This window comes from Kryptolebias marmoratus, linkage group LG17 (assembly GCF_001649575.2).
Source record: "Kryptolebias marmoratus isolate JLee-2015 linkage group LG17, ASM164957v2, whole genome shotgun sequence".
Lineage (NCBI taxonomy): Eukaryota > Metazoa > Chordata > Actinopteri > Cyprinodontiformes > Rivulidae > Kryptolebias > Kryptolebias marmoratus.
In genome coordinates this window covers 1689248-1710714 of record NC_051446.1, presented here as the reverse complement: position 1 = coordinate 1710714, position 21467 = coordinate 1689248, and the positions used below count along the sequence as shown (strand labels likewise).

Below are 21467 nucleotides of genomic sequence, written 5' to 3'. Positions count from 1 at the left end.
CAGTTGTCCAATACTTCATTCCCTTCATTAAGAGTTTCAGCTATAATCATTTCAGATGATTTTTCACAGTCAAACAACTTTGCACAACACTGCACCACACTCCTTGACACAATTACTAATCACACTGATAAGGTAAAATCAAACAAGACATGCAATATTGGAAAGTGCTTCTTTTTTTAAATAAATCCTACCTTATTTAAAAAGAAGCTCACTCTGACAACTTTTCTGGGATTCAAAAATGTTAATAACCACCTCACCACGCCCAAGTACACTCGTGCTCGAGGTACATTATTGTACGTCCACCCTCATTGGCTAAAGCCTGAGGCCTTGGGCTGACCCTGGGCTGAACTAAATTAGCCCAAATGAGCAGCAAACCGAGGGGGCGGGACAAGACAGCTGTCAATCATTCTGTACCAGGCAAGACAAGGGGCTGAACGGGGCTCAAAAAAGTTAGCCCCTTGGAAAAACGTGGGGATTTTCTCGGGACTGTTTGGCACCAGTTTTGTTGTAAATTTCACAAAAAGTGATACAATATTTTTGATTTATGTTTATTAGTTATTTTAACATTTATATTGTAAACACCAGGGAGGGCTTAGCCCCACTAGCCCACTGATACCAGCTGTCCCTGCTACTTGTATTAAATACAGAAAAAGTACAATCTAGCCTACTTGTGTTTTTAGACTAATTAAATTGTCATGTTATTTTACTCTAATCAAGCAACCCAAATTTGAATAAAACTGCCTTTTTAAAATTATTGATATGCTTGTGAAAATAAAGTGGACCCAAGATTGCAGAGAGGCAAACAGTAGACAGGCAGGTAAAGTCCAGGGTTGTATACACAAACTGACAAAACAATTTGTTGGGTAAAATCTACAAAATAAACACCAGGAATCGAGCAGAGGTCTGTACTACAAAGTCAGATTTTTCAGGCTTAGTTGGTACTTTAGTCACATTGTACCCTTAGCTTAGCATTATCATGTTTCAGTTTATGTTAGTTTATTTAGCCTTCCTGTACATTTAGTTTATCTCAGTTCATATTTTGACTGTCTTAGCCTGGTTGTTGTTTAGTTCAGCTTTAACTTCATCATGATTTTATTTAGATTATTTTAGCTACTATTTTGACTGTTTTAGCTCATGTTTAGATACGTTTGTCATGGTTTTAGTTAGGCTTCCAACCCACATACAGAGAGAACTCTCAGGAGACACAGGACTCAGTTTAGAATAGTTTATTGTTATGATGATGGTGATGTAAGTCCAGGGAATGAACGGGAGCGACTCGGGAACTCAGGTCACTGAAAACACAGGGGAGATGTTAGAGTGGGAAGCTCAGAAAGAACTTGCACGCAGCAGGCAGCCGACTTACTTCCAGTGAAAAGGTGAATCCGCCAGGGAGAGGTGGACAGGTCCAGGGCAGACAGATTAGGTTCTTTCCAGGTGGCAGGTAACAGAAAACGGGTGATGCGGGGCTGGCAGGTCATGCACGGAGGAACGATTCCAGTCTCACAGAGAATCCAGGAAGGAACGTCCGGTAAACTCCAAGCTTCAGTTTCCACAGGCAAGAATACACAGAGAAGTCACCTGAGGAAAACAACAGGTTAACTGCAAAAAAAAAAAACACCAGGGGATTCTTAGTTCAGGAGGTCTGAGGGTTACTATGTAGGTTAACACTCCAGTGGTGAGAGACTGGCATCCTGCTCATTATATACACGCCTAGTAACGAGGCTGATAATCTGCAGGTGTAGCATCAGTGCACCTGCATCTGATCACCTGCCTCCACAGCCCATCCAGCACGCCCTCTGGAGGAGAAAACCTGGAACAACCCCAGAACAGAACCTATCTTCTGACAATGTTTAGTTTCATGATTTCATTTAAATTATCCTATATTTCATTTAGATTATACATGATTGATCTATATTTGATTATGATGTTTTCTGTACCTTTGTATTTGATTATGTTGATGTTTCTGTTGTAAAGCACTTTGGCTCGCCTTGCTCCTGAAAAGTGCTATATAAATAAATTTCACTTTACTTCACTTAGTTTGGCATTTTCAGTGTAACAAAGCTGTGGGTTTTTTTGTGACTTGGTGCTATATAAATAAAACTGAATTGACAAAAAAAAATTAAAGAAAGTAAAAGATTTAAAACTTTAAAAAAGATCATAAAGCCCATAATAACATATAAACAACTACAATATTTTTTCTGTTCCAATGATTGCACTCTTCAGACAGACCCATTGAAGACAGATTTGTGAAACATTCCTTTATTATAAATAGATCATTTGTATAAAAGGGGCATGCTTCAACTTAGTCATGGTATTTATATGTATCACAACCAAAAGCTACTGGTCAGTTAGCTAAAACAGCCAGACTCATCTCATAATGTAGGTCAGGAAACATGACATGAGACAAGTATCAGAAACTTCCACAATCACAATCAAGTTTGTTCTTTAAAAACAAAACAAAGTATACAATTAGAGTAACAACAGACACAATTGGTCCTCACAATGTTTTTTTTATTTCTTTATTGAAATTCCTATTTAGATTAAAATTATTTATTTTTTTAATTTGATTTTCAAGTTACCACCTGTTTCCTTGTTTATGGGTCAGTGGATGGTTTTTAATAGTGACCACAGTTTTTGAGCCATTCAGTGTCACTTCCTGCTTTCTGTAATCAGAAAAAACTAAACAAAAAAACACCTGCGATGGTTCAGTTTGTCAAATGTTTTTACTCCCTGATCTCCTTACCCAGAGAATATATTTTCTGTGTCAGCCTTTCTTATCTCTTCTAGGACTGACACCAGAGTGCTTGTTAAATGTCCATAGACATCCTCCTGCTGAAGGCGTTTCCTCACATGGCATGGTTAGTGTAGCTGACATATGTGGTTTTTGTTGGTGGCACTAGAGAAAGAATAAAAAACAAAAACAAAACACTGATGAGATGTTTACACTATTATTTTTACAGACTCCAAACATTGAGTTGGCATAGAAACTGCAGGTGCTGGTGGATTTGGGCACAAATACTTGACACTTGTGAGTGCCAGCACATGTCATCATCAATATACACCCCTAAATATCTGTATGACTTCACCTGCTTGATGGTTATGTCCATGTATAGTCTCAGGGGTGTGGTCTCCAGCTGACCTAGGGTCCAACATCATCTCCACTGTTTATTTCTCTGTTAATCTGTAGTTCATAAACTCATCAACCCCAAATATGTGGGTGCTTAAATTGGAATTGGTTTTAAGCAAACTAAGTATTACAGTGTCATCTAAAAGTTTCACCACATATTGGCCCAGCTGAGAGCTGACACAGTCATTAGTTTATAATGTAAATAAAAATGGTGATCTGACACAGTCTTGAGGGGGCTTCAATATTACTTAATGCAGTATTTGAGTACACAAAGTTAAATTTTACCTGTTGACAAGAAAAGGTGATATTACACAATGAGAAATGGGTTGACCTCCAACTGAGTTAATGTTTTAAGAAGAATGTGTGGCTGATTTAGGGTTTGCTAATGTTAGCAATTTCAGGTCATTTGTCTATAAAAAAATACATGGGCTAACTTTAGCTGGATATTTGCATTTGAGTTGACCCACCATTTTACATTGAGTATAACTTGTTAGCTGCCTCAATGTTGGTGTAGGATATATTTTGTTGTTTTACTTACCTGATTCTGACTGAAGTGAAGTGCTAGGCTATCCAAACATGGTAAATATCACAAATCTCATTACTCACTCCCATGCTCACTCGCTGTTTTTTGTTTGTTTGTTTTGCTTTGCTTGATTGTGTTTTTGTTACTGCTGAACTTCCTTCAAGTTTTGCGCCTCTTACTTCTTCTTCCTGTAGATTTTTTTGGCACTTGACTAATAACTGTGGGGCTCTATCAGAATGGAGAGTGGTGTGTTTGTTTCATTCAGCAGGATTGGGGATGAGAATGGATGGAGGACAGGGGTGTTGTATACCAGAGACTCTCTGTGTTTGCTGCTGCCTCTCGCTCTTGGTGGAATATAAACTATGTGCACAAATATGTTAGCGAATTTCTGAGGGAGGTAGTGTGGTTGCAAGGTTACACATAGGAGCTCAAGGTTGGGGTTGCATAAACTGTCTCTGACAGCAAGGTTACTACACCAACTGTTTGTGACATATAAACAAATGTCAAGACAGTTGGGGTTTTCATCTCTGTCCAGGCGTATGTGTGTAAACCCCTCAACTTCATAAAACTGTGCAGTATGGTAGAACTCAATGTTCCCTCATGCCTAGCAGTTCAGTCAGCTGCACACTTGCCTTCTATAACTGGTAGAGTTGTAGACAGTTAACTATCTGGCTTGACAGCACTAGCCATATTAGTGCTAACAGCAGCATGTGACTCCGATTGAGCCCCCATACACAGTCCAAAGCACAGGTTAGACTCAGTGGATATACTGCACATTTTGTCCATCACTGACATGTGGCAGACAAGACAGGAGGACAGCAGCCACTCATAAGACATACAAAAAAAGCAGAGACAAGATCCTAAAGTTCCCAAGCCTGGCATGATTCTCTCTGTGATCATGTCTTGAGATCCTGACCATTAAAGCCACAAAAAGGATCAGTGACAAGGGACAGCCTTGTCAGAGTCCAACCTGCACCAAGAACAAGCTCAACTTTGTGTTAAGGACAGGGACACAGTTTGTCAACCACATCACCCTATACTCCTGCAGCACCCTTCACAGTAACATGCCAATAAGCCTTCTCCAGATCTGCAAAGCCCACGTAGACTGAAAAGTCAAACTCTCATGACCCCCTTAGAAACTCCACAAGAGTAAAGATATGATCCACCGTTTCAAAACCCAAGCACAAGCCACAAACTCCTGAATATGAGGTCCATTAATTACTCGGAGCTTCCCTTCCAACACTGGAGTACACTTTGTCAAGAAGGCTAAGAACCACCACCCTGGTCATGCCACTGCAAATATTTTGTCCCAATCCTTTATGAGATATTGAAGAGACATTTCAACCATGAGAGCCTCACAGTGTTCATACAATCAAAATAAATACTAATGATTGCACCTAGTTTGAATCCTATTTTAAGTCACATTTACGAATAAATTAAATTATCATAAATGTAAAAGTGCAAACAAAGCACCAACACAAGTCTCATGTCAAGGCCAATGAATAGCAACAGAGAACCCTGAAAAATAAACAGATGCTATACTGTACTGTGCTTTTTGTGGCACAGGCTGCATGTTGGATCACTACATATAACAACAAAACAAAGCATATTTAATGCTGAATTTAACAGCATCATTTTACCTTTAAACAAGGATAAATTAGCACGCATCATATTAATATTTTCAGCAAGTACAAAACATGCTTACCATATTCGGTCTTGTTAAGCCACCCACTGAATTTTGGCTCAACTAACCATTTTTGGTTAAACCCGCTTGTTCGATGTTCATTGCTGTGGCTCCAATGACGTACTAACTCCAGCAGTATCTGAAAGTGGCTCGGCGTAAGGGCTCATTAGAGTCCCGCAGGGATCTGTGCACAGACCTGAGCACACGATATAGGCATTTATACTTTGCGCTTACATCGGTGCAGTATTCTCCGAAAAGACAGGTGGCAGTACGCTACATAACCAGTGGAAATACGATAAAAAAGAGAGCAGATGGTTGTCACATCAAATATGGCTGCACGTATTCAGGAGGAATAGCTGTTGTGTTTCTGGCTGTGATACAGAGAGGATGTTTAAAAGCATTCAGTTTGACTTTCATTAATTTATTTGCTTTAGTTGTGATTCGCCCATCATAGGACAAATATTTCTTCCTTCTATGGTAAACACTCCTCTTTATCGGCTGCAGCAGTAATCTCCTTCCATGAGTTTTGAACCATTTGATTATCTTTGTGATCTCTCATAGACGGATCATATAAATGCTGATACAGGCGAACCATCTCTGCTAGCGCACCAAAATTGTCCATTTTGAATGGAGCACGGCGCGTGAAGTTACAAAACTTGGGAGTGTAGGGTCATACGTCAGATTTAGGCAGTACGGAAACACCAGATAACTCCCAATCCACAGATTATGCCTTCCCAGACTCTGTTTGCATCAACAGCTCTATGCAAAGGGGGAGGATTTCACCTAAATTAACTCATCGTTGTTTTAGGAAAAAGAAACCCAGATGGCTCTCTGATCTTATCAAGAGAAGAGAAAGCAGACCCCTTTCCAGCAGATTAAAAGAATACATAAACAATCACGGTGTGATACCAACCTAAGGATTTCTCAGACCTCTCGGCTCCAAAGATGAAATCAAAGTGTCAATCGTACTACTTTGGAAGAAATTTACACCCTGAGAACCAACCCACAAAAGTGGTCTGGTTAACATCAAGTAACACAGCACCCTGGATCTCTGCTTATTATAAATTTGGACTATATTATCAAATGTGAACTTTCTAATCTGTTCAAAATAAGTTTATGGACTGCAACCTTAATGTAAAATGTGATATTTGTGCTAACATTGTTTTTCTCTTTTCTAGCTACAAGAACAACCACAGGTTCTTATTTTCAAAATTACAAGAGTCACACTTTCATTTTTAATGTTTGTTTTGTGTCATAGTCTGCACTTTTTGGTGTCTGTTTTGGGTTTTTTGGTTTCCCTGGCTCCTGCTGCCCTGCTCCCCTTTCCACACCTGAGTTAGATTCCACTAATCACTCCCTGATTATTTAAGCACCTTTCCTTCAGTCACAGTTGTCGCTTTCTCTGTTTGGTTTCCTGGGTTGCTCTTCCTGAGAGTTTTCATGTTTTTTCTGGATTTTTGCACCAGTGCCTTGCCATTAAAGCCTTTAAAGCTTCTCAGCTGCCGTTTTGGTCTTTTGCCTTCACCAATCCATGACATTTTGTCTATATATTTTCTGTTCTGCTTTCATTCATTTGCATATCAGATGTCATATGAAAATATTATTAATGTTATTTGACCGTAATATGGTACATGTGTAAGTAAAACCCATTCAGTACCTCCCATGAGGTTCCAAGTGTATCAATATATGTGTTTTACAGTGCTAATAACCATGTTTCATTGAGTTCTAAAGGATCAACTTCATGTGAGAAAACTTCATTTAATCACTGATCGAAAATGCTTCCCCTTTGTTCTCGTTAAATTTAATTTTGAGGCAGAAAAGGAATGCAAAGATCTAATCAAGTTTAGTTTTCTCCTTTTTCCTTTGTGCCTAAGTGTCAAAATCTCCCCCTCCGAGGAGAGTACTGCTCATTGGCTAAATGACGACAGAAACTCCCGCCTTCTTTTGAGAACTTAGAAATTAGCATGCAAAGCCCAACTTCCGGCTTTGTTTTAAAAGTCTAGCGCAACTACTTTCTGGCCCCCTGTCTGTCCTTGCTCTCCGTCCTCCTTCTTCCTGTCCGATTCTGTTTAGTTTTTGTTCGTTTCCCTCGTCCCGTCTATGTTTAATTTTTATTCCTCTTGTTTTTCCGCGTTGCTGACTTCATCACATTTTTTGTTTTGAAGCAAATTTTTTTGTTAAGAAGTTTTTCAGTTTATTTTGGTGGTCGACATTGAAGTTATCTTAGTAAGCCAGTTAAACAAGTAACAGTCCGAGTTTTTATCAAATTCCACTGTGTCGCCTTCCCGAGATCAACTCTTCACCCCAGCCTAACCATCAAACCAGCTTTGAACAGCCATCCCAGAGTCGTTCACCTGCCTTCCAAAGATGACCTGCTGACTGTTTGAACCACCGCAACTGGCTGAAGGTTCAACTCAGCTCCCGCTGACGGAAAGTGTCCTGGAGACGACATCTCCCGGTCAACTTCCTCCCGCCGTGGGCTAAAAATGTTCCCAACTGGTACCAAGAGACAGCGGCCAGATGGATCCTTCTCTTGGTAGGATAAACTCTCTGAACCGTTTGCTGGTTGGTTTTTGACGGTGCTCTGAGCTGGCCTTATGCCCCTTTTCCACCAGGCTCTAAAGGTCCCAGCTCCACTCTACTTGGCTTGCTTTGCGCACGTTTCCACCGGCATTTTTTCTGCTTTTTTGGTCCCTGCTTCGGATTAGAGCCAGCCGGGCTGGCCCTGCTTTCGTTGGTGACGCAAGCTTAGCTCCTGTTCACTCATTGGTTGTGGGTGTGGCCAGATGCAAGCATAAAGAGTGAAGGTAGGAATATAAACAACAGCGTCAGCTTACCCTGCAACATTTATGCTGTCTGTCCCCCAGCTGAAGGCGCTGTAAAGCCTGAAATCTCCGGCGGATAACAGCTGTCCTACTCCACGCAACAATCGCAGCATCCAGAGCATTTCTTCCACTGCGCCTCTCTTCCTGAAATCTCTGGAGAATTCCCATAAGTTCAAAGAACAGCAACAACACAGGGTCAACGTTGTCCATAGCGCTTCTGTTGTTTCCACAAATTGTGCCAAGTTTTGACAGCACAACTGAAACTTGCCCCCCCCCCCGATTGAAATAGACTTACTGTTTAACCTTCATGCAATAACAACTCTTAAATCAGTATCTTATTACCATATTCAAACGTGCATTTTTTTCACAACCTGTGTTATATTTGTTTATTCAATAAAAGTCACATAAATAGTGCAAAAACTTAATTCAGTGTGTTTTGATATGATTATGATTTTAATCAGAAGTGAAGAACTCATGACTTAGGGTAATTAAATGTTGAGACTGATAACTAAAATTATAGATTTAGTAATATTTCCCTCGTTTAGAGGGTGGTGCCCCTTTAGATTACAATTTATGAATTATTAATATATCAAACGTCCCCATCTCATAATAAAATATACCCTTTTCCCCTACAGGAGGTGCATGATCATGTAACGCGACACCGCGTGGGGCCTTCGGGCAGGGGCGGAGACTGTGCGACTGTGTCATTGATCACCAAGCCGGTGGTGATCAATGCGGTGCAGGTGGCAAAAATACGTATATAAAAACTGACGTATTTTACAAAAAAAACAGCAGAATTACATTGATGTTCACAGGAGAGCAACAGAATCCCCTGATGGCACTTCTTCCAGGACATCATCCAGAGACTCCAAGAAGGTTGGTTAATCTGAACTACTGCTTAGTGCATAAGTGCAAACAACAGTCAGAACCTCCCCTCTTTCAGCTCAAAGCCACAAAGAGGCAACCCTCTCATTCAGAGGGGAGAACTCCAACCCCAAGGCACTCAGCCAGGGGTTTATGGGTATCCACGCATGTGCCCAATGCCTCTCTTCCTGGGCAACTCTACAGTAGGAAAGAGTCCAGCCCCTCTCCAGCAGTTGGGTAACAGAGCCCAAGCTGTGCATAAAGGTGACCCCAACTAAATCTAGTTGGTATTGCTTAACTTCACACACAAACTCCAGCTTCTTTCTTGCCAGTGAGGTGACATTCTACATTTAATGTAATGGTAAATAGACTGTACTTCTATAGCGCCTTTCTAGCCAACCAGGCTAATCAAAGCGCTTTACAACACAATCTGCCCTCATTTACCCATCCACAGGCATTCATACAGCAGTAGTTCACTTTTGATTTTTCCAAATGTGTATTCCAGCAGATTAAATCATAGGTGTGGGCTGCCAAAGTTGGCACGAAGTGTATCAATGTGGGTAAGATTTGAGCACAGGTGGATATCAAAATATATGCTGGTGTAGATTCTCAGTCACCCAGGCCATGGTCATTGAGTCAGACAAACAATGACCCTAACGAGCCTCCATTGTTAGGAGAGTGAGAACTATTTGCAAGCAATCCAGCTTACATCACATCTCAACTTTAAAAGCTCAACTCCACACTCTCTATTTCTGAATTGAGAAAGCTCCTCTGATGAGAAGCGAAACGTCTTCAACTACAGAATAGAAGTCCAGTTGTTTTTGTTTTTTAACTTTTTTGAATTTATCAAAATATAGTGCATGGTGTAATCATTATCGATAGTCAGAAAAGAGAAGGAATCCAATCGCCTCATTATTTCTTTATAATGCTTTGTATCAGCCAAGCCTTTCTCCCATACTACTCTCACTATGCAAGTAATAAAATACCAGTTTTAATCAGTTTTAGTTAAACAACAAGTCTTGTTACGTTGTTATTATGAGGCCCTCTTTACACTAAATAACAACCACACTGAACTCTTCATGCTCTTCACAAAATGTTGTAGAAAGTGGATGGATTGCAGCAAATTTGGAAAACCTCCTTCAGTGTGAAAGCAATTAGTTCACTGCTACTCTCCTAGTGCACACCAAATATCAATGATGTCTCCTGTGTCCTCACCACACTCTGTAGATCAGCAGCATGTTCTCACAGATATACTATCCCATATTCTGTACTCCCATGATCCCACCATGGCTTGGGCCCTGGACTAGCACAAATCTTTTAGACTATGACAGGATAAAGCTACAAGCTAGGAGATCACCTTTACAGGAGCCAAAACAATGCTAACACCACAAGTGTTGTGATGGGGTTCTAGCCTAGTCATGAGGTCAGAGTGGCAAGAACTGCAACAAATTGTAAACAACCAAGTCATGCCAGTGTGCAGGGCCACATATCATGGATATACTGCCACCATGCTCCACATTAGGACCCTGATATGTTTCCAATACAATAATAAACTACCATGACTTCACTGTGAGAGTTTTGTGCACAACGCTGGTGTAGATTCTCAGTCATTCAGGACATGGTAAATCCAAATAAAAGGGTTAAAAACAAAAGCAACTTGTCTTCTATTTTGTAGTTGATCCGAGGAGCTTTCTCAATTCAAAAAACAGAATGTGGAGTTTAAGCTTTTGAAGCTGAGATGTTCTTTAAGCTGGATTCAGATGCAGATTCCCCTCACTTTTCTAACAATAGAGGCTCGTTAGGGTCCTTGTTAGCCTGACTCGCAGATGGGCCCCTCCATTATAGGTTTGTGAAAACTGAAATCTGAGACTTCCTCTTTTGTTTAATTTTGGTTTCTCTCTTTTGACATAGATGGCTTTATTCACCCCCCATTTCAAATCACCTGTCTTCTTGGTCCAAAATATGAACATTTTGGTCCTCAAAACAGTGTCCCTTATCCTAGAAGTGTAGGTGAACAGCTGAGTTCACCTACACCTCTGAAGAGGTGGCTCTCCTGTATTGCGCCATGCATCTGTGGAGAGGCTGTTTGGTTTCTCCAATACAGAGTTTGTGCATAACCTGCATAGTATGCTGCACAGCTTATCACATGCAATGAAGAGCCCATTGCATTCTTAATACACGCACCGCTAAAGACCCTGTAAAGACCATCCACGTCCTAGTAGATTTTTACATTGTGGTGGGGTTGTCATCCAGTGTGAAGAGGGCCTAAAAAGCTTTCAACCCAGTCACACACTAACCATCAGAGACTGTAAAAATAATAATTAGGAAAATTTAGTCTTAGTCCCCCATGTAGTATGGATGTTTAAACTACTTGTAATAGAAAATCCAGTATGTCAGCTTGGCGAGTCGTTGTTACTTTGAATGTTTAAACAATGCCAGATAAAAAGAAAGTTAGCCTTGAGTAAGACAAGGAAAGTTCATTTGATGAGAGAGCTGTTAGTTGTTAAATAAAGCAGATCAGTTCAGTTAGAACATCTCTAAAGAGTAAACATTCATAAGACTGCTTTTCTGCTGACAGACCGAGAACGAGCTTTGAAGTTTAACTCTTAGATGTAAACAGTTTGGCTTCATTACATCTAGTCTCTGGTGACATCTAAATAAACCCAAGTCAACTTCTCGGCAATCCTCATTACTGAGTAAGGGCTTTATTCTCATGGTACCTTTGCTCAGTAGATGATTTACATTAATTAAGAAAACAGTGTTTTGTTTTGTTTTTTTTTCCTCATTGCTTTGCACCTGCTAGCCAATCTACTTGTGAACTGTATATTCCAGTGGGAGACTCAACAGAAATATCTTTTTCCATCTAGTACAAAAACGCACACAAAACCAACGGTAGTATCACACAGCAACTGTTGAATTCTGAGTATGACCAAGCAACTGCAAGTCATGTGGCTGTGTTTTGTGCAACCAGTTTCAGAAAATCATGGCTTATTTATGTGTGCGCAGCTTGTGAAACTGTATTCTTAGCTGTGCACGATTTGGTAGCCCACCTCGGCTTGCTTTGTATCCACTTGGGCAGCCACCCCGACATTTATAATTTAAATTACTGAAGTACACTTTTGAAATGAAAATAGCTAGATTTGGACCAGTTTTTCAACAAATTTTCTTTATCATTCCAGTTGTTTTTAGATCTGGGCATGTTTGCTGTCCGAGGAGAACTTCCATGCAGGTGTCAAAAAAAACCTCATGTGATCTTGAGACAGGTATATATTCAGAGAAGATATGTTGCACTTTTTTTTTAACTTATTGAATATTCAAGTAACAAGACTGCAAAACTTTGCGACTCACAAAATGAAACTGCGAACTGCCAAGAATGTTTCAAGAGACTCCCTCGTGAATGCCTTTTGCCAAATAATCACCAACAGTCACAGACCAGTGAGATACTACCTCAACATCACTTTCCAGATAAAATAAGTTGTTACAAAGACCATTTCGGAGTCCTGGATAGAGCATGGTGAGCAGTAGTTCATAATGTCATGAAGTCCTAAGTCACTTTGACAGTTGCCAGTTTGTTGTGACCAGATGGATTTATCCAAAGCACCAAAAGTTCTGAATTATTCATGATCAAGATGTTCATACATCTGTGGCTTGGTTATCAAAAGGACTAATGGCAAATTAGGCCTAGATGGTCAAAATGTTTTGGCTTAATGAAAGACAAATTTTCAGTGGAAGTCTTTCTGACAGGTTTAGCTGCTTCATGCAGATGAGTGCATCTAATTACATTCACTTCCATTCACCTTCACTTGCAAAGTTCAGAACTAATGGAGGCCTTGCTATAGTTTAATGTCAAGGTTCCACTCTCTCAAGGAATTTAAGGTCTATGTTTTAGCAATGTAATCTGAAATATTTTCAAATATTTAGTCAGGTTTTGCTCTTGCTTGAACTAGAAAAAATAACACTATCTATCCAATGTAGAGTTTTAAGACCAGTACATGAAACTCTGTAACATTAAACTGCAAAATAGCAACTGAACTTTTCACTTCTCTTTTGTGTATAGGTGATATATGACTGTGCTGTGACAAGTTGGTGAACTATGTTCATAACAGTCTCCAGAATGTCTTGTGATGGTTCTTAACTTCCTCCTAGAGGCACTCAGTCCTGTCACTTGAGTTTTGAACATGTTCAAAAAATTTGTATGACAAATTTTCTGTAGAAATAGTCACATCATGGGCCTCTCCAACCTGTTTCAAAAGTGCTAGAGCTATATTTTGACACCTGCAAAGGAGCTCTCCTCTAACAAAAAATACCAAAGACAAATGTCTATCAATCCGAGGTGGGTACAATGTGTGGGCAGAGGTTGACAACAAAAAAATATATAGTACATGACCAAGAATGGAGTTTTGCAAGCCTCACACACAAAAACAGACTGTGTATTTCAAAATTTGGACCCGTGGATCATTGGTTACTTAGTTGCAAACATTCACAGATCAGTGAGACTGCAATGGTGAATTTTCCTTTTTTCCTCACAATTTTCCTGCAATTTTCAGTTACCAACTAACCACCAACAGTTGCAGCACAGTGAGATATCACCTTAAGTAGCAGAAATTACAGTGCCTGCAATAAACAATAAAGCCAGAGCTAGCATTTAGTCCGTTTGTTCTGTGTTATTCTAGGAAGACAGTAGTGCAACATGACCTTAGTCAGGTCGGTGTCCAACACCATCTTTTGATATAAAATGTCTCTTTCTAAGGTAATAAGAACATAACGTATCTGACTCTTGACACAATTGTACACTTCAAAACCAGAGTTTTGAACACTTTACTGCATTTCTGCAGTTTCATTACTATAATGTTGAACACTGAAGTACTGATTAGTTTAATCAACAACCCAATATGTTAGCTATCAAAAGTCCATTTGTGTGATTTGAGACCAACTCACCGCTAGCTTCAACGCCCTCGCATAGTTCTGTCTTCACTTCACCGTTGGGTCTCTCGGCTGCCAGCTGCGACAGCTTGGTTGTCATGGTAGCAGCAGTGACAATGGCCTTGAAGCTGCGCTTCCGTTTGGGAATGTTTTGCTCAGGGTGGAAGATGATGATGTAGACCTTCGGCACATAGAGCATGCCAAGAGAGACTGATGCACTGAGGCTGAGGGAGACAGTCAGTGTGGCCGTCTGAATGTACATCTGAAGAGAAAACAGACACAGACTTTAGGATGCCATCTGTAACTAATGGAACCAAATCTGAAAAACATAAAACATTAGCTTTCAGCCTGTTGTTTATTTTCAACTTAAGTGGCAAAGGCACTGTGTTAGTCTAGTTATGGGGCTTCTATGATTCCACCCAGTCACAATGTATTTAAACAAAACTATCTTTTTCTTGTGTGCCAAACAGAAACAATGCATTATTTGTGAAAAATAAAGAAAATTAAATAAAAACAACTGTATACTAAAGGATACAACATATAACACTTTCAGTGAGAAGCATCAAGATCTTCTTACTAATGGATCCCTTTAAATAGGAATTATTACCTTTTTTCCTTTCTTTTCTTTTTTTATTTATTTTTCAGGTATTGACATCTACATTTCAAGTTGCAAATCTTAAGAACAGACACATGTAGGTACAGCTTAACTCAAGCAGTGACAAGTTTCACATTTCCGAGTCTGCGTAGATTTGCATATACACATTTCCTTCTGTCTCTTTCCTGGTTTTATTTACAATAATGTAAATGAAACATATAGAAACAAACAAAAAATAAATAAACAAAGAAAGGGGGAACAAAGCCAGAGAGTAGATCTTTAACAGGAGTAGCATTATATGTATTACATTTTAGATCCATAATACTGTACATTGAATCAATGAGTCTTAGTTATAAAGAATAAACTAAAGTCAAGTGGCATTCTTTATAAAAGAGTTACTATTTTCTCTCGAGCATCCTAAATTATTTCTGGCATATATTGTTTGATATATTTTGCCCATTTATTCCAATGTTTGAAAAATAGGTTTATCTGTAAATTAACTGTGAAGGTTATTTTTTCCATTTTGTAAAATTCTGTCACTATCTGCGCCCATTCTCGAGCGGTTGGTTCTTTCTGTATCATCCACGTTTTTGTAATTGCCTTCTTTCCTGCCACTACGAGTATATCCCAAGGGCATCCATCTATTCATTGCATTGTGTGGGTTTTACATCCCAGAAATGTAGTTTTGAAATTTGATGGAATGATGATGTGAAAGACGCGGTTAACTGCTTCATTTATATCACTCCAATATCCTCTGAGATTATGACATTCCCAGAAAATATGATAATGATGCGCATTCTGACATCCACATTATGACATCTCTGCTCCTGGTGGAAGGCGGATGTGTTTCTTTTCTCTCTGTCTTTTTTCTCTGTCCACCCCGCCTCTCCCTGCTTTCTTTTCGGAGCCTCTCTTTTGCATATTCTCCAAAATTTTTAAGCCATAGATCTGGTCAGCTGGTCTCTCAATGCAATTGATCAAATTTTCTCGACGGGAAGACAGGGCGTGGGAGAGCCGACTTACCCTGATAGGCCATTTTTTCCTGGATATACAATGGATTCCTGGAGGAAATGGAATATTGTTTGTCAATCAATTTTTGTCTTTGTAAGAAGATCTTTACAAATTTGGGCTTTTGATAACAAGATTTCTGCTTTTTGGATTAGGCAGTTACCTGACTTATCGTCAAATTCGTCTGATGGGTTCAGCGAACTACACTCCAACTGTTACAGGAGCAGAATCGCAAGTTGAATGCGATCCTTTTACAGGACCGCAGGCTAAATTGCGGTTCCGGGACTCATGAATAATATTATCGGTTACATCTTGGAGAAAGTTGCTCGCTCGAATCATGGAGAATGGACCTGGAATTTGGCTGTTTGGATTCGCCATTGAGAAGTATCAGCAAGACTTTTCAAGGCAGCCGGAAAACACAAGTCAGTCTGACCCAAAACAATTATTGTTATGTGAATCTGGCTCCCCTGACGCTGGCCTTGGCTAGCTATCTTCAATTTTTCCCCGGATTTTATGTAAACAAGATGCTCTGCCCCTCTGCCTAAGGACATCTGTGGATCTGCTCTGGGCTGGCAGATAAACATTCCATCATATTATCAAAGACAATGGCCTCTGTGACGTGATTCATGAACTTATCTGCAAACAGACACACACACACACACGCACACCAGTGTCTTCCAACCGTTTCTACACACACATACAAATTTTCCACCCTCTCTGCCTCATCTTTCTCACTCCACTCCCCTCCTCCCTCCCCCTCCCCTCCTTCACTACTTTAGAAGGCCTCTTGGTACTATTAGAAAGTTTTTTTGTACTGTTAGTTTAGTATTGTCATGTTTTAGCTTAATTAGCCTTCCTGTACATTTAGTTTAGTTCCTGTACATTTAGTTTAGTTTAGTTTAGTTTATCTGAGCTCATATTTTAGACATTGTTAAATTCCTAATTGTTGTTTAGTTCAGCTTTAACTTTATCATGATTTTAGTTTAGTTTGACTGTCTTAGCTCATGTTTAGATATGATTAGTTTCATGATTTTATTTAGGTTATCCTATATTTCATTTTGATTAGACATGATTAATGTTTTTCCTTCTGTATCTCTATATTTATTTATGATTTCATTTAGATTATTTAAGCTACTATTTTGACTGTTTTAGCTCATGTTTAGATATGTTTAGTTTCATGATTTAATTTAGATTATACATGATTGATATGTTTCTATGATGTACCTGCTGTATTTGATTATGTACCTGATTGTTGTCTCTGTGTTGTAAAGCACTTTGAATCACCTTGTTGCTGTAAAGTGCTGTATAAATAAATTCCACATCACTTCACAATTTCTCCAGCATTGGCCATTTCCTTGCGCTTTGACGTGGAGTGATAAAGCAAGGTGATGTGCTTTTCCAGCAGAATTCTTTCCAAATGTATGACTTTGTACACCTGCATTGTGATGTACATATTTGTTCCCATTCTTCGTCAGTTATAACAAGACCCACTTCCTTTTCACATTTCTCTTTAATATATTGCGTTGAGTAGGTATTTAAGTTTGATATAATCTTGTATATTTTTGAGATTAATCATCCTGACAGTTTTGATTCATAAGATTTTATTATTAGTTCTGTCAGTTTGTTTGATTTTCTGGATGTAAAAATGTCTTATTTGTAGATGTCCGTAAAAGTCTTTTTTTCTAAATTGAAAAATTGAAAAATTGTATTGAAGCTTTCCAGTTTATAATTGTTAATAATCTGAAAAAAGACTTTTATACCTTTTGTTATCCAAGTCTTAAATATGGAGTCAATGCTGTTTGGTAAAAAGCTTTTGTCAAATGCTGGCCAGTTTAAAACCTTGATTTTTTTATTTAGTTTATTTGTTTTTACAACTTCTTTCCATGTCATTAGTATTGATTTAACCCATTCATTTTCTAGTTTGTCTAACAACTCAAGCCGTTTAGTGTCTGCTATTATGTGTATGGAGAGCCATTTCTACCAAAATTAAATAAATTAAAAAATGGGTAAATAAATTTAAAAAATGGGTAAAATAACTAAATAAATGAGTAAATTAAATCATTAAATTAGTAAAATAAATCAATAAATGAGTAAAAAAAAACATTTATTTTTCATTAATCCCTTTATTCATTTTCCCAATTTTACTTTACCTATTTTTCATTTATCCAATTTTCATTAATCCCTTTATTCATTTTCCCAATTTTACTTTACCTATTTTTCATTTACCCTTTTATTGAAAAATTGATTATTTTCCCATTTTCCAACTTACTGTTATGTTCAAAGGCATTACGGTTTGCACTAGTTTAGTTCTCCAAACAAATATTTTGTATTTAAACCCTGTAAGCATCCCTACAATGAATAATGCCCTCATGTTTTCTCCAAATATTATTTTTTTTTAACAGAACAATAAATAAATGAAAAATCACACTGTATTGTGTTTCTGCTCAGCATTATGGAGAGCCATTTCAGCATAAGTAGAATTATCTGTGGTTTTGAAAAGGTTTTTGGAAAAAAACCTAAGACTGATTAATTTGTCATTTTTTCTTTTTGAAGCAACTGTTGTTAAAACATACATTTTCATGTTAAAATTACATGTGCAAGACAAGGCTGCTAAAAGTCTTTTACATTGAAAAACCAATGCAGACATTGGAGAAATTATTTAGATAGTGCTTTAAAAAGGGACAAAGTCCTGGCATTCTTTGATAGAATGCATATTGCCTGCCATCATTTGTGCTAAAGTTGTGGTTGTTTTTGTCAAACCTTGAAAATGACGTGTTCAATTTCATGAATTGTGCTATAGCACACTCAGAATACGTACTGTGAAGAACTCTCAGCTACTACCACATCAAATTTAGGTAAAGCCATTTTTATGTTGGTTTATGTTGATTAGTGAGGACCATCTTGAATTGGATTGACTCCAAACATTATTCAGTTGTAGATGTACATTCAATAATTAGTTTAAGAGTTTCAGTGAGATATTTTGTTAAATGACAAAGCAACAATTATTGCTAAAGGTTTAAGCAAAAATCCTATTCCTATTATATCCTATTCTAAAACCAAATCCAAAACCATAGTAATCATTAGAGGCAGCCGTGAGCGGAACCAGACAGCAAGCAAAAATGAAAAACGAACCAGTGAGTAAATGGAGGAGATGAGTGGGTTTTAAAGGCAGAGGATAATTATGTGAAGTGGGCACAGGTGAGTGATTACTATCTAGAAGCAGGTGGAGATGGGCATGGCAAGTAAACAAGTGACTGACTGAGTAGAAGGATAACAGGAACACATGAAGCAGAAACTATACAAAGACAAAACATGAAAACGATAGACCCAAATACAAAAGAAAACGTGCCAGAGAGACACTCATTGCAGTTTGACAGATAATCCTGAAGGCATCTGTGGGCTTCACAGTGTTTTTAACAGCCATCCTACTGATTCAGTGTTCTGTCTTTGTTTTAAGGGTAAGAGGGGAAAACTTGCTCTGCTTTAATCTACATTATGTGGGACTTCAAAATTACATTCAGCACCATTTATCACTTGCCAACAAGAGCTAAACGCCAATAATGTTTTTGTCTGTTAGCAAAATATCTCATGAACTACTAGACAGTTTTAATGAAACTGACAAAGTAATTACTGGATGTACATCTACAACTGATTAATTTTTGGAGTCACCCTAATTCAAGATGGCAGCCACAGCTAAGCAGCCACAGAAAACCCAAACTTGGCTGTAACTCGGGTCAATTTTACACATATTGAGCTAAAAATGGATGTGGGCATGGCAAGAGTTCCGGTGGATGGCCAGGGCACCGTCCACAACGAGGCGAGAGCTCAGGTGGAAGGCCAGGACGCCGTCCGCAGCGTGGCAAGAGCGGGTGCAGCAGGCTTGGACCGGGCAGGCGTGGACCAGTCAGGCAAGAGCTGGGCAGGCATGGACCAGGCAGGCGAGAGCCGGGCAGGCGTCGTCCGGGACCCTCCGAGAGGCTGACGTGGCAGAGACGTCGTCCTGGACCCTCCGAGAGGCTGACGTGGCAGAGGCATTGTCCGGGACCCTCCGAGAGGCTAACCTGGTGGAGGCGTCATCCGGGACCCTCCAAGAGGTACAGGAGAACGAGCTGAGCAGACGGCGGCGGGCAAACCTGCCGGTAGAGCTGAGGTGGCGGCGGGCAGACCCGCCAAGGAAGCTGAGGTGGCATCCACGACCCCCTCTGAGGCGCTGTTGGACTTGACAGGCTGAGAGGTGTCACAAACCCCCTCTGAGGACTTGGCAGGCGGAGAGGCGTCGATCACGACCCCCTGTGGAACAGCCTGGCGAGGAGCGTTGACCACAAGCCCCTCTGGAGCGGCCTGGTGAGGAGCGTCGATGTCATCGACCGCAGTCATGGCAGACTTGGCAGGCATGGCAGACTTGGCAGGCATGGCAGACTTGGCAGGCATGGCAGACTCCGGAGGCTCCGCAGTGGCCAAGGTGGCGACAGACTCCTGACCCACCATGGAGGCTGTGGTGGCGACGGACTCCCGACCCACCGGGGAAGCTGTGGTGGCGAATAACCACGACAGCGGCGCTGGAGGCTGACGAGACCGCGGGAGCGGCACCGGAGGCTCTGAGGGCTCTGCAGAGGGCGCTGGGAGCGCTATGGGTGACTTGGGTGGTCCGGTTGGCTTGGGAGACTTAATGGTCCTGGCTGGCTGGCGTGACTTGGCTGGCTTGGGTGACAGGGTGACAGAGGGGTCTGAGGGTAAAGGTGGCTGATGAACTGTGGAGGTCGTCGATTAATTGTCCTTTTAACTGGGTTATTTCATTAAAAAAGTTCATGAATATGGGCAAGGTGAGGAGACCCGGTTTTGACAAGAGAATATCTTTAATAATATTGCAGGTGGTGATGTTGTGATTAGGTTCCAGGTTATTCTTTAATGTAGAAAACAGTCTTTGAATCTGTGAAGTTATATCCAGTAGTTCAGTGTGGGGTAATGCAGAAGAAGCCAGGTGTAATGTGGAAGCAGCTGGTGCCGAAAGTGACGTGGAAGCAGACGATGGGGACTTGGTGGCGGGCATGGCTGGAGATGACTTGGTGGCTGCCGGAAGAGGCTTGGAGGCGGTCGCGGCTGGAGATGGCTTGGTGGCGGCCACGTCCAGTGGAAGCAAAGAAGCGGCCGAAGGGAACAAGGAAGTGACGGGCCGGTCCACCAGAGAAGCTGAGACGGTGTCCGACCGTCTCACCAGAGAAGCTGTGATGGTCGCTGCGACTGACGGGAACACTAGGCTTGCTGCAGTCGGTGCCCTCCTTCGCCGACAGCAACCGTCAGTTGCGGTGGGGAATGCTGCCGGAGGACAGGGCCCGTCCAGGAAAGAAAGTGGATGCTCTCCCCGCAACTCCTCCAGGATCCTAATCCTCTCCTCCTCAGAGAGTGGGAAACAGGCAAGGGAGTCCGCTGGGTTCTGTTTGGGCCGATTCATTATGTCATGACCAGTGCTGAGCAAGAGGAACCCAGAGCGCAGACTCATGACATAAAAAGAAAGCAACAAAAACCAAAACAAAACAAAACCATCATAAAGTTAAAACCTCAAAATAAATCCAACCTCATTTCTAAAAAGTTGGGATGTTGTGTTATATGGAAATGGAAACAGAATGCAATGATTTGCAAATTTTTTATTCACAATGGAACATAATAAACATGTGCCTAGGAGTCACCATTAACAATAGACTGGACTTGAAATCCAATGCTAATGCTGTGTACAAGAGAATGAGCAGACTACTTCCTGAGGAAGTTGAAATTGTTCAGTGTTTGCAAAAAGATATTGGAGATCATTAATCATTTTTTTGTGGCCAGTGTACTCTTATTGGCTGTGGTTTGTTGGGGCAGCAGCACTAGAGCCAGTGACACCAACAGGCTGAATAAGCTTATTAGGAATACAGGCTTCA

General features: G+C 40.3%; 1 protein-coding gene across 2 annotated transcripts in view; it reads right to left on the bottom strand.

Annotated features, from left to right (window-relative positions):
* Positions 1–1150: 1150 nt before the first annotated feature.
* LOC108250582 (metabotropic glutamate receptor 8-like) overlaps positions 1151–21467 on the bottom strand; it is a 297339-nt gene continuing 277022 nt past the window's right edge. Inside the window, exons 10-13 of one of the 2 annotated variants that reach the window (XR_005234323.1) lie at positions 13962–14208; positions 2744–2896; positions 1364–1578; positions 1151–1292 (exon numbers count right to left, since the gene is read on the bottom strand). Coding sequence is in view for 1 of the 2 variants with exons in the window: in XM_037980851.1 (XP_037836779.1) it covers positions 2847–2896; positions 13962–14208 (297 nt within the window). In the remaining variant the exon portion in view is untranslated. Of the gene's footprint in view, positions 1293–1363; positions 1579–2263; positions 2897–13961; positions 14209–21467 lie in introns of those variants that run through there. The other variant, XM_037980851.1, reaches the window with a different exon arrangement.